The sequence below is a fragment of the Coffea arabica genome, chromosome 6c (assembly GCF_036785885.1).
Source record: "Coffea arabica cultivar ET-39 chromosome 6c, Coffea Arabica ET-39 HiFi, whole genome shotgun sequence".
NCBI lineage: Eukaryota > Viridiplantae > Streptophyta > Magnoliopsida > Gentianales > Rubiaceae > Coffea > Coffea arabica.
In genome coordinates this window covers 11,321,566-11,335,219 of record NC_092320.1, presented here as the reverse complement: position 1 = coordinate 11,335,219, position 13,654 = coordinate 11,321,566, and the positions used below count along the sequence as shown (strand labels likewise).

General features: G+C 38.0%; 2 protein-coding genes across 5 annotated transcripts; one reads left to right on the top strand and one right to left on the bottom strand.

The window, feature by feature from the left end:
* Positions 1–921: 921 nt before the first annotated feature.
* On the top strand, positions 922–9,521 carry LOC140004255 (auxin response factor 19-like). Of its 3 annotated transcripts, none has more exons than XM_072052877.1 (13): positions 922–1,760; positions 3,221–3,333; positions 3,416–3,511; positions 3,713–3,769; positions 3,906–4,061; positions 4,160–4,244; positions 4,493–4,583; positions 4,656–4,820; positions 4,918–5,113; positions 5,885–6,023; positions 6,462–8,188; positions 8,576–8,766; positions 8,847–9,521. In XM_072052877.1, exons 1-13 carry the CDS (start codon positions 1,718–1,720, stop codon positions 9,025–9,027), a joined length of 3,240 nt encoding a protein of 1,079 aa, XP_071908978.1. In that variant the 5' UTR covers positions 922–1,717; the 3' UTR covers positions 9,028–9,521. The 3 variants fall into 3 exon arrangements, 2 of the variants coding, with proteins under 2 accessions (XP_071908978.1, XP_071908979.1); XR_003448695.2 differs by having other exon boundaries at positions 977–1,760; positions 8,291–8,766; XM_072052878.1 differs by lacking the exon at positions 4,656–4,820 and having other exon boundaries at positions 1,570–1,760.
* An 814-nt stretch (positions 9,522–10,335) lies between these two features.
* On the bottom strand, positions 10,336–13,061 carry LOC113691403 (20 kDa chaperonin, chloroplastic). 2 transcript variants are annotated; one of them, XM_027209528.2, is made up of 6 exons: positions 12,810–13,061; positions 12,464–12,650; positions 11,627–11,806; positions 11,391–11,546; positions 10,910–10,987; positions 10,336–10,647 (listed from the first exon to the last, which is right to left on the bottom strand). In XM_027209528.2, exons 2-6 carry the CDS (start codon positions 12,644–12,646, stop codon positions 10,474–10,476), a joined length of 771 nt encoding a protein of 256 aa, XP_027065329.1. In that variant the 5' UTR covers positions 12,647–12,650; positions 12,810–13,061; the 3' UTR covers positions 10,336–10,473. The 2 variants fall into 2 exon arrangements, with proteins under 2 accessions (XP_027065329.1, XP_027065330.1); XM_027209529.2 differs by having other exon boundaries at positions 12,818–12,973.
* Positions 13,062–13,654: the final 593 nt, after the last annotated feature.

Genomic DNA, 13,654 nt, shown 5'->3' with positions numbered 1-13,654 from the left:
GTTCAAGTTCTAACTTCATTAAATATCAGCTGGTTGTTTCATTATAATTCAAATTGATTTTGGTTGGCACTGTATTGCTACTATAATGTAATTCGTCTATACATGTCTTTCAAGCTACTCTTACGTGTTTAAATTAAGAAATGTTAACAAATTAGTATTAGCATATGTAAGTGAGAGGTCATATGAAAAATTTTGGGAGGCTTAGATTGTTTAATTTCTTTTAATTTTGAGTAGTTGTTAGTAATGTTATGTAGAACTGAGCCTTACATATTAGTGCTATTTTTTTAAAATATACATATATATATATATATATATATATATATATATATAAGTAAGAGATTCCGAATCCTTGTCTTATCACCCAATTCCTCCTTCCTCCCCCCTCCCCCCTCCCCTCCGCTTCGGGTAAAGAACAATAGTGATCAACAATGAGAGATTCCAAATCCTTTCCTCATCATCCATATTAGTGCTTTTTATTTTTATTTTAAAAAAAAAAATGTACGTGAGAGATTTCGAGTTCTTTCCCTTATCACCCAAATCATCATTTTTCCATAAAAAACAATAGCGATCAACAAAATGTCATCTCACAACAAAACACGGCTTAAAATTCCACTACTCATTAAACCAGACTTTGACAAATGACCTCACCAATAATATTCTAAATAATGATGTCGGCCTATTCTTTACAAATTACTATGCCCACGTTACATCACAGCCTTACAATTTAATTTTTTTTTTTTTTCAAAACTACCACAACCTCACCATAACTCCGACATAAAACAGCATCCAACACAATTATTATTATCATTTTATCTTTTATTTTTGGGCACTACAAAATTATTGTTATTATTTTTACCATTATTAATTACTGCTCATTACAGTTTATTATTTATTTATACATTAAAAGCATTAAGCATTTCCATGTAAAAAAGTACTTGCATCATAACTGCCGTTATCAAGCACTCCTACTACTCTTATTACAAAACTGGCTTGTCGGAGCACTAGTATAAACTATAAAGCAGGTCCGGTTTGATTGGCGTCAAAATTTCCGGCGAGTTTCAAGATTCCCTCTCCTACCAACGTGATCTAAGCTGCTCTGCCTGATCCTGGATTCCCGCGCCACCACGGACCACTCTTACTTGCTCAAATTCTGTTTGGTTACGTTTATGGGACATCCTTAGTTTGGTTCAGGGCAGCTTTCTACTTTCGGAAACTTTGGGTCTGCTTTCATTCTCCGGCGGAACTTGCCGGCTGTTGGGACTTTCAGCAGCTGAACTGTGATGGATTTTTCGAGTTCTAGCGGAATTCGGCTTTGTATTGGCATTTTCAGTTGTGTTTGGATGATGGGACAAAATCTTTCAGCTGCGGAAAGTTTATTTCTTTTTTGAAAGAGAAGGGAAGTTTTGTGAAACTTTAAGGACTAAGAAGAAAAAGAGAGATTGAATAGTGGTTTTTGTAGATTGAGAATTTGAAGAAAAGTTTTTTGGATTCTTGGCAAAGTGGGAGTTTGTATAATGTCTTTGAAGAGTTTCAGATTACTGTTTTTGCAGAGCAAAGCAGTTTCTTTTGTGGGATTTCAGAGTCTTTTTTTGTCAATTCTAAGAGAATACGTTTTCTTCCATTGCAGACTGATTCCAGTTTATAGTATCTGATTCCTAGAAGATTTTAATTAGTTAGATTGTGTAGATTGGTGTTTGTGAATCCATTTTGCTGAAAAATGAAGGCTCCAACAAATGGTTATCTTGCTAATTCAGGAGAAGGTAAGCCTCATTTGCTCAATTGCATCTATAGTTCTTCAGTTTTGCTAGTCGTTCCTTTTAATCATTTTTCTTCTTTCTCAGTTTTGTCTGAATTTTTATTTTTGACCTTCTTTTGATGTTCATGAAAGAGGCTTATGGAAAGTTCTTGTTCCTCTGTTAATTCATGAATTCTAAAATTTTTGAAAGATTTAATTTTTACTATTTCAGTTCTCTTACAAACCTAAAAGCAGCTCCCGTGCCTTTCCGTAGTGTGTGTCATCCCTTTTTCACCACTTTCTGATTCTTGCAATTCTGGAGATTGTTTCCTTTATGCCCTGGACCAAATTTTAGCTTCCTAATGTATCTTGGCTACATCTGGACTCACTTTATAACTGATATGTTTCTTCAATTGAAATTTTGAACATGTAAACCAAATTCTTTTGAACAATTTTAAGGATTTTTTTTTCAGCCAAACGCATGCTAAATAAGCCTGTTTCTTTTTAGCTTCTTGTAGTATTATAATTTCTTGCTCTGGAGGAATAATTGATTTGAAGAAACTTATATATATATATATATATGTATGTATGTATGTATGTATGTATGTATGTATGTATGTTATTTTAGTCCCTCTTATATCTGTACTGTGGAATGGCTATGATTCTTAACGTTGATTTTCCTAGAGTAGCTGTAATAGTTTCTACCAGTTGGGCGGATAGCTAATTGTCAGCTTGATATCTACGTTATAGGGTTTTTGACACTTAAAACTGAAATCTAGCAGTAGTGCATCTAATCTCAATGACATACTCTTTTGAGAGAGAAAATTAGGAGGAGCTGATAGAGAGGTTCTAGAAGCTCAAATGTTTTTGTCTAGAACAGAGAGAGAGAGAGAGAGAGAGAGGGAGTAATGCTCTAGGATAGCAAATATTTTATTTAAGAATTTTCAGTTAAATTTACAGGTTCATCTTGCATGAAATACCATTCAAGCTATAACCTATAAGCCTTTTGACCTTCAAACTCAAACTTAGTAGCTTCTGCTGTATCAAATGTCAGCATATACTGTTCTCAGTAGTAAAGTTGTGGTGCAACAGTCTTTCTTATTGAAAAATGCATCTTATAATGATCTTCTTGTCATTTTGTGACATTCATTATCTTGTGTGGATGTGTGATTATTTCCTCCTTAGCTCTTTCTCAATGTCGGCTAGAAGAACCACTTTTTATTGGTGATCTAGATTCATTATGGAAAAGAAGTTGATCTTGATGACTTTAGTTTTTAGGCATGAAATGCATTTTTATACTGTTCTGCATATATGAAGTTGGCATAGCAAGTTCAGCAACATGAATTGTTAGAATTTTCTGGAAATCTCATTACATTAATGTAGTTATCATGTTCTCCATGTTATAAATTTTTAGGACATTAGACAAATTAAAACTCACTGGATCTTGTAGTTAGTCTTCTGATATTGCTGTTTGGTCTTCAACAGGAGAACGAAAGGCAATAAATTCTGAGTTATGGCACGCTTGTGCTGGTCCACTGGTTTCCTTGCCTCCTGTTGGAAGTCTGGTGGTCTACTTTCCTCAGGGTCACAGTGAACAAGTATGTTATCTTTATGTTTATTCTGAAATGTTGCAAGACATCTGTCTCTAATCAGAGATTTCTTTATATGTATGTTCTCCAGGTTGCAGCATCTATGCAAAAGGAGACTGACAGCATCCCCAGTTATCCTAACCTGCCATCGAAGTTAATTTGCTTGCTGCATAATGTAACTCTACATGTATGAGAACTCCTTGCCATTCAGTGAATAGGACATGAAATTGTCACAAAGTGTATTGATTGACATATTCACCTGTTTGGTGATAGGCCCATACCTAAATTTTAAGACTTGTAAATGGAAAGTGCATATTGATGTTAGATTACCATTTCTTCCAGGTTGTTCATGATTGTCTTATGCCTTAACGTGTTGCTTTATTTCTAGGCTGATCCTGAAACTGACGAGGTCTATGCACAGATGACTCTTCAACCTGTAAATAAAGTAGGTCAGCTATGTTATGTCAGATTCAATAAAGATATTGTAGTCTAAAATCTGGCTTTTCTTGCTTTGGAGCATAACTTAAGCAGAATAAACACTCTAAAGAAGCATTGGAAACTTTTCCTTGTTTGGCTGACAGTATGACCAGGAAGCGTTACTCCTATCAGATATGGGCCTCAAGCAAAGCAGACAACCTGCTGAATTTTTCTGCAAAACTCTTACAGCCAGTGATACAAGCACACATGGTGGATTCTCTGTACCACGTCGAGCTGCTGAAAAGATTTTTCCACCTTTAGTATGTGCAGTTACTGCAAATCTCCTATATTGTGTTAAACTTAGTACATGTATTGGTTGTGGTCTTGTTATTCGGCTAATACTGATTTTCTTTTTTAGGACTTTTCAATGCAACCACCTGCTCAGGAGCTAGTGGCTAGGGATTTGCATGACCAAACATGGACATTCAGACACATATATCGAGGTTCTTATTTTTCCATAGCTTTTTGTCCAACCAAACTATTTCACTTTCGTATGGTTTTGATGCTTCATAAGTTTCTGTGAAGCAGTACTTGTAGAATGGTGTGGTCCTGTAGACGTTAGATTTATTCATGCTATATAGTTTGGTTCATATTTTAGCTTTAATGAAGCTGATAATCTTTAGCTGTTTCTTGACTGCTAATATTGGTCGATAGCGAAAAACTTACTAAAACTGCTATTTGATAACCCTAGGTCAACCAAAAAGACACCTATTGACAACAGGGTGGAGTGTCTTTGTCAGCTCTAAAAGACTGGTGGCTGGTGATTCAGTCCTATTCATAAGGTATGAAGAGATTGCTAAAACTTTCTGGTTTCAACAGTATTCTCATCGCTAAAGTGAGAAAATTTCATGTAGAGATGAAAAGTCGCAGCTTTTATTGGGTATAAAGCGTGCTAATAGACAGCTGCCTGCACTCTCATCATCAGTTATATCTAGCGATAGCATGCACATTGGAATTTTGGCTGCTGCAGCTCATGCTGCTGCCAATAGCAGCCCCTTTACTATTTTTTACAATCCAAGGTAGTAAAGTGATGCCTTGTTGCTCCAATTTGAATGCCATTGGCTTATATCAAACTTGTGGAGATTACCGCTGATGTGATTTTTTTGATTTTAACAGGGCTAGTCCTTCTGAATTTGTAATACCTTTTGCCAAATATAACAAAGCCATGTATGCACAAGTTTCCTTGGGAATGAGATTTAGAATGATGTTTGAGACTGAACAGTCTGGAGTGCGTAGGTACATGGGTACAATTACTGGTATTGCTGACTTGGATCCAGTCCGCTGGAAAAGTTCACAGTGGAGAAATCTTCAGGTATGTTGGCTTTGGTTGCTGAGTCCATGAAACATGGGTTAGATGAGTAGCAGTACATACCATGGTGATGCATCATAGCTCCCAAGAAAGGAAGTCAGTAAATGCATTAAAAGTACTGAATGTGCAATTAAACCCAGATCCATGCATCTAGAACTTTCGTACATGAAGTGGTTATTCACACTACCAGTATTGATGTTTTTACTATCTCTGAATCTCCGTGTAATTGTTGAATTGCATGTCTCCAATTGAATTTTTGTCAGAAAGTGAAAAATATGTTTGCATGCTGATTCAAGCCTCTTGATGTATCATGTTGCTTGCAATTCTAATCTGATCTTGTGGGACTTTTCTCAAGAGCTGGCTTTGATGAAGATCATGATTTATTGTTCTTGTGTCTTACTGTTGTCTCTTCACTGAATATAATTTTTAAAGTTCAACCTGAACAACAATGCCTAGATGAATAAATAATGTAACTGTCAAGTTCCGACTTCTCTAACTTGGTCTACTTATGTTTCTGATACTTTCATATCAGAAGCTAGATGTAATAACCCAACACTACTCGGTTGTGAAGAAATAAGGCTGTTGATTTTCACTTTCTTGCCTGTATGCTCAGTCTACTGAATTTCCAATTACCAAATTGAACATTCTAGGATGAAAGCACAGATGTACAGACACATGTTTCTAGATAAGGTTAATAAATGATATATATGGACTTATTATCCTTATCGGCACTAAGATTTATGGATAATGAATTAATGACCTTGTATTTGGTAGGTTGGATGGGATGAGTCTACAGCTGGGGAACGTCCCAGTCGAGTTTCAATTTGGGAAATTGAACCTGTTGTGACTCCTTTCTATATATGTCCACCCCCATTTTTCAGACCCAAGTTTCCTAAACATCCAGGCTTTCCAGGTAAGAAAAGTTCATTTGTAGCACATTTCCCTTATCCTGTTGAGTTTCCAATATTTAGACTTTATATACTTTCCCCATAACCGTCTGTCCCTAAGTTAACATATTCATCAACTTGAAAGAGGATACTTGTTATAGAAAGTAGAAAATTCACAATCATTGGATGACCAGAAATTGAAATCAGATCCGACATTCTGTTATTCAAAGCACATTTTTTGGATAATGTAATACTCCCTGCTGCAAGTTACATCTATCCATACTCTGTATCTTGTTGAAAAGCTTGTCACCTCTTCAAACCAGCAGATTCTCTGCTCTGAGTCTGTTTAAACGTCTGCAAAGTGCAGTGATCGATGCTGGAGAATTGATTGTCAAGGAGGAGCATTGTACTTGCATTTGGTAGATCTTATCACTCACTACTTCCATAATGTGCCGCTTTTGCAGATGATGAATCTGACATGGAAAGTGTGTTTAAGAGAGGCATGCCCTGGCTTGGAGATGATCTTGGCCTCAAAGATGCCACCAGCTCTGTATTACCTGGCTTGAGTTTGGTCCAGTGGATGAACATGCAACAGAATAACCAATTATCTGCTGCTCAGTCAGGAATTTTTCCAAGCGCCTTAAATGGTAATTTGAGCACAGAAGATCACTCGAAGCTGTTGAATTTTCAATCCCCTGCACTTGCTGCAACAAATCTCCAATTTGGGAAGACAAATCAATTCAATCAGCAAACTAATCAACTCCAGCAGACATCTTTGGTGGGGACCCAACCACAACAGCTGCAGCAGTTGTTGCATTCTTCTGTGAATTCCCAGCAGCAACAACATCCACAACAGCATTCAATCCAGCTTCGGCAGCAACCCCAACTACCACAGCATCAGCAACAGTGTCCTCCACATTTGCAGCAGCCGCAGCAGCTGCAGCAACAACAAAATATGATGCCGTTGGCTTCTGTTAATAATGGTCCCTCTGTAGCAACCAGCCAGATTCCAAATCAGAATTTGCAGCAGCCTGCATTATACTCCCAGCTTCAACAGCAACACTTACTGACAGGAAATACACAACCACAGCAACCTGCCTCATCTAACAAAAGTTCTTTAACATCCTTACCCCAAGATGTGCAGTATCAGCAACTGGAACACCAGAATAACCTATTGCAGAAGACCCAGCAACAGCAGACACCTATGCTTCAAGCTCCACTACAGACACTGCAGCAAAATTTAATCCAAAGACAGCAAGTACAACAGACATCACAACAGAATCTTTCAGAGCAGAACCTGCAACTCCAGCTACTCCAAAAATTGCAGCAGCAACAGCAACAGCAACAGTTGTTGTCCCCGTTAAGCAATCATTTGGAGCCTCAGTTGCCCCAACAACAGCAGCCTCTTCAACAAAACCGACCGTTCCAGCAAGCACCAGTTGCTCAACAGCAACCCAGTGGCAACAGCTTTTCAACATCTACGCTTCTGCAGTCACCACAACATCCTGTTAACCAACTCCAAGGTCAGAACAAATCACGTATTTTTGTCAAAGCCTATTCTGGACCAACAGATGGAGATGCTCCATCATGTTCAACATCACCTTCAACAAATAATTGCCATGTGTCCTCATCAAAGTTCCCGAATAGGAACCAACAAGGGCCAATCACTCAGGCAGGAGAATCGGTCATTGATCCTTCCCCTATCCTGGTTCATGAGCTTCAGAGCAGGTCTGATGTCCGAGTAAAGCATGAATTATCCGGCTCAAAGGGAGCAGAGCAACCTAAATTCAGAAGCAATACAGAACACTTGGATGCAGCCTCATCTGCTACATCATATTGCTTGGATACTGGTGGCATCCAACAGAATTTTCCACTGCCTGGCTTATGTTTGGACAGTGATGTCCAATCGCATTCTAGGAGCACTCTGCCTTTCACTTCCACTGTTGACTCATTGGCGCCTGACGCTTTGTTATCAAGGGGTTATGACTCAGGAAAGGACATCCAGAATGTGCTTTCTAATTATGGTGGCAGCTCGAGGGATATTGAGACAGAGTTATCTGCTGCTGGTTTTGGAGTTCCAAACATGTCTTTTAAACCAGGCTGTTCAAATGATGTACCCATTACTGAAGCTGGTGTCCTGAATAGTGGCCTGTGGCCCAACCAAACTCAGCGCATGCGAACGTACACAAAGGTAACTGAGTTCTTGCAGGCATATCAAAATTTTCTGCTCCTATATTCTGCAGAAGAATTTATTATTATTATTATTATTATTATATTTTTTTTTTTGAAGCAGGGGAGGGGTGGGAACTTGAACCCAAAACCTTTAACTCCTGAGGTTTCAACCTCAGCCACTAACCAAGGCCTCCTCTGCAAACATTTTGCAGAAACCTGCTATCATGGTGCATCACAATAAACTAGATCCACTATTGTAGTGATTAGCTCTGTTTCTTCTGTTAGACTTGCTCGCAGAGATGCAACAAAGTGGTTCAGTTTAGGATATGCAACTTCTGCCCCTATTGTTTAACTTATTATTTCAGAAATAACAGTACCATCTAATACTGGTTGAAAAATGGAAAAGGTTCAAAAACGTGGCTCTGTGGGAAGAACTATTGATGTCACGCGCTACAAGGGCTATGATGAGCTTAGGCATGACCTAGCACGGATGTTTGGAATTGAGGGACAGCTAGAAGATACACAAAGGATTGAGTGGAAGCTTGTCTATGTAGATCATGAAAATGATATACTGCTCGTTGGTGATGACCCATGGGAGTAAGTTCTGGCAGCTTGCCAATTAAGTCAAAGTTAAATTAGTATAATGTGCTAACAAATGGTGCTAACATTCTTCACAGGGAATTTGTGAGCTGTGTCCAGAGCATAAAGATTCTTTCCTCTGCAGAAGTACAGCAAATGAGTTTGGATGGAGATCTAGGCAATCTACCTGTGCCGAACCAAGCTTGCAGTGGGACTGATAGCGGTAATGCATGGAGAGGACACTATGATGACAACTCAGCCGCCTCATTTAATCGATGAGAGCATTCTGTAATCCCAAATGAATGTAGACCTTCAGCTCTCAAGGCTCCTCGGCCTTTAGCAACTTGGATCAAGCCTAACTCATTTTAACCACTAATGTCGAAGAAGGCTTACAAATAGAGTAGCAAGTGACAACTATATCTGTGTGTTAGCCCCTGGCGCTTCGTAACTTGAATTTGCCTTAGACACGGCTGAGAGTAAACTCATGTTGGTGTGCTTGCTGCCTGCAGCTTCTAAGAGTTGAAATTACTCTCCCGTGCCAGTTGGTTCAAGTCTGTACCCTCCTGCAATTTATACTGCGAATTGTAAAGGCTTACTCTAGAAAAGATCAGATGATGTAAATCTCATTTTCTGTAATCATTTTAAGTAGGTTGCTAAGGCGTCAAGCTTTTGATAATATTTAGCTTGATATAGCCGCCCCATATTACATTCTTGGATGTTATGAGGACTTTCCAAGATAAGGCTGCATAGCTTAATTCACGGACTTTCGAACACCAAGTACATCCTTTCTTTGAGAACATCCTTCAGTGCAGACCTGTTTTGTCTTCAAGACTTCTACTCCGGCGGAACAGTCTCTTATACCTGCACTATTCCACTATTGCATGAGTTGTTACGAGGTATGAAATTCTTCCAATTGTTTGCGTGACCATTTCTCAAATTTGTCTGCTTTAATTAACCATCGATTTAACCTAGTCACCGACGTACATGCCTCTCAAAAACATGCTACATACTCGAAAAAGTCAAGCGTTTGATGCTGCACTCTACGGTAAGCATGCAAGCACGCTGTTGTCAGAACTGGGCGGCCATGGAACCAATCATTTGACTATAGCGCAAACGTTACTCGTACTAGTTCAAGAAGGAAATGTGATGATTGATAGTGCAAATTGTTAATTCGAGCGGAAAAGCACTTAATATGAAGTGCTTAAAGCCTACATGCATTAAACAAAAATTAAAATTGAAAGCTCAAACTTCATTTGATTATCACCTATTCGGGCAATGTAGATACAATTCGGGAGGTAAATGCCTCACCCCGCCTGATCTCGCTTTCCTTAGAACTGAGCAGCACTATCTTACCGTCACAGAGAAGATGCACATACCAACCGAAAACGCAGTTCCCCATGCGGATTCTAGAAAAAGCAATTTTCACTTATCGAACAACATTCTATTAACTGTAGCAAATCAATCAAGTATAATCATTTAAGTTGAGACTTCTCTAACTCAACATATCAGAAATCTCAATTTGCCAAAAAGTGATTGCAGAACCCCAATGATGACAAAAGAGCAACTCAACCAACTACAAGGAGAGAATAGACACAGATAACACAATCACTAGCTTGCTAAAAAAACATATTTTTTGTTGATGTGATTACATCCATGTCCTCACATTTAAAATTGCTCAAATTTTCCGGATGAAACCAAAAATGCATACATATTCAATTAGGCAATCTAGGAGAGGACAGCCATCACATCCGATGCCCTCAATGCAATATAGTCTGAATCATCACTGCCCTTGAAATCATTACCAGCATATTTGGAGTACAACACTGTATTTCCGGGGGATACTGACAATGCCTTCCTGTTCCCTTCTTCATCAAGAGGACCAGGCCCGACAGCTATTACCTGTCATCAAAAGGATGCCGGAAATAACAAAAATATTAACTCACTCCCAGAGAGAGAATAGAAAATGGAGAAGCAAGAAAAACAGATAAAACTTAAAAGAAAAAAGAAAAAAAAAGGAACGAGGAACATGGGAGGACCCTATACAGAAACAGGAAAAGAGGGCACAGACTGGGAAGAAAGGAGGAAATTTGTTCTCTGCTAAATGAGGAGAAAAAATTTCACAGGGACTAGCAAACTAATTAGCTGGTTAGGTAGTTCTTACCGTGCCAATGGAAGGCCTCTCCTTGGTTGCCTCTGTCAGCAACAAGCCTCCGGCTGTTTTCTCTTCAGCCTCAGCTACCTGATTTACAATAAGACAGAACAAAGCATGAGCCATGCCAGTCCATCAAGAGGTGAACCTAATGCCTAAAAAAAATTGCAGATCATGGCAGCAGTTGATTTTACAACTCATTAAAACACCCTGGAGTAAAAGTGGTAAATGATACTTCACAAAATGGATGAATATGCTCATTCCAACACTAAACCCGAAAAGATGCTACAGTTGCTCGTCTTAAGCTTTCTTAGGTACGTCTCTATTACGCAAATTTCTTTTAAGTTATCAGGCATTGATTATTTTGATAACAAGTTAAAACAGAGGTCCAGTTCTTACAATTGCATATTTTCTCATGGATTACATAGCCCAGCAAAGCAGCAAAGAAAAACTAATTAAAGGTGAAAACAACTGTATGAAAGTCGACATGTACCTTTATCAGCACTCTGTCATTCAGAGGCTTCATGTCCTTGACGTCATCTGTATCAAGAATACCAACAATGTCATCCTCCTTCAATATAAGATGATTTGATCCATTAAACTCAACCTCTGTCCCAGCATACTTGGAGTAGACAATTTGGGTCCCAGTCTACATGTTAAAAGAAGAATCAGCTTTCAAGCCCCAAGAAACACACACAAAAATTAATTCAAAAGTGTTTAGCAATTTACCTTGACACTGATGTCCACCTTGCTCTTGCCAATTGTGCGACCCTCTCCAACAGCTACAACCTCACCTCCTTGAGGTTTCGTCTGTGCACTTGTTGGCAATAGGATACCACCTACAGACTTCTCTTCTGGAACCTTAATCTTCACCAAGACTCTATCACCCAAGGGCTTCAGTGAGGTGTACTACAACACAGCAAAAGATCCGGAACAGGTATCAAGTAACACTACAGAATACTCGCAAAAGCAAATCACCCAAATTATCAAACTTAGCGGCAGATGTAGCTTACCACCAAAACCCTGTAATATGTCATGAAACTTCTTTACCTATGTACGGGATATTGTGTACTGTTATCCTATTGACAAATTCTTTAATTCCTTCCAATTTCAAGCAGATGCATTCAGGCATTTACAATTTGAATTTAAATAAATACCTGAACAGCATATAAAACTCAAAGACACAAGCAAGAGACAAAGGCCTCTCTCCACCATTATACCGCATTTACACATTGTTAAGCACATAGCAGATTATGACAATGCGTAGCACTGGAACATTTGGGTGTTCCCTTCGACAATTGTGAACTAGCAAAGAGCCCAATACTTTTAACACTACTTCAACCACATACCCTTGTGTGTAGCAGTCAGTTTGACCTTCACTAAAGCATCTAATAAAGAATTTCTTCTTTCGATCTTCTACAGTGCATAAGTCAACTAGATTTCAAAAGGCCTAACACCTAAAAATAAAAGCAAGAAAACACAACACTAAGCACGACTCAATTAATCCAAAAGAAAAAAAAAATCAGAAAAATGACTGCTACATAAATTTCAGCTAAAATAAGATACCTTAGGGGCAACAACAGCGGCAGCTTTAACAACAAGGCCACGGAAAGACCTCGTAGAAAGGCCATTTTGCCTCAGAGGTGCAAAAGTAGAGGCTTTGACTGTGGTAGAAGAAGCCCTTAAGCCCTCAAAGGATACAAACCCCTTTGCTGAGATTGTTGATGCCGTCAACTGAGCTGTTGCCATTTCTCTGCATTCAAATATCAAAGCAAACCCATAGACTTCAAACCCTTAACTGAGAGGGAAAAATATAGAACTTTACATCATAATTGAAATTGAAGATTGGTAAAATTGGTGAAAACTCGAAGATTGGTTAAATTTCGATCAGATAGTACAGAGGAGATTGAACCTGCTTACACGTTGGAGGGGGGTTTGATGCAACCGAAGAAACGTAGGCGTTTGAAAAGGAAAACGATATAAGCAGTAGAGCAAGGAAATGGATAACAAAACCCTAGAACCTTCTTAAGTAGCGCAGTGTTTTTTTGGGGGTTTTGGATGGAGGATAAAAGAGTGTTCTAGAACTTGTTGGATGGAGCCCTCTTTTTTTTCTCTTTCTTTTTTTTTTTTTTTTCTTTTTGAAGCATTGGATGGAGCGTTGTTTACTTGTTTTCTTGTCCATAGGCGGGATTGTGTAAAAGTATTTGTCCTTTTTTTTTTTTTTTTTTTGAAGGATATCCCCAGTGAAGGACATTTTAATGTGTAATCAATAAGATATATGCTCCTTACCTAAGAGAGATTGCAAACATATGCTGTTAAAAGACACCCCAATATCGATTAGGTACATCACTTCATCAGCAGCATCCCAAAAATGAAGATTTTAATACCCGTTTGGATTGCTATTTTTTAAAATTTTTAGTTAAAAATTGTAGTGTAACAATTTAATGTACATAAAATAAATAAAAAAAGTGATTGAAAATTATAAAATTAAAAGAAAAAAATTGCAATCCGAATTCAAATGTTAGTATACGTAAAAGCCATCTTTAATAAATTTAATCCCATAGCAGCATAAGAATAAGTTATTCATTAACAGATTGGTACAATATATTATTATTTTAGTAAGTCATAATACATATGATAAGTAGTTATTATTAACATACAAATTCAATAATTCAGTCAATAAATAGAAATGCGAGAATTAAAATTCAATAACTATTCTCAATACTCCTCTACTAAACTTTTAAGTTTGATATCCGA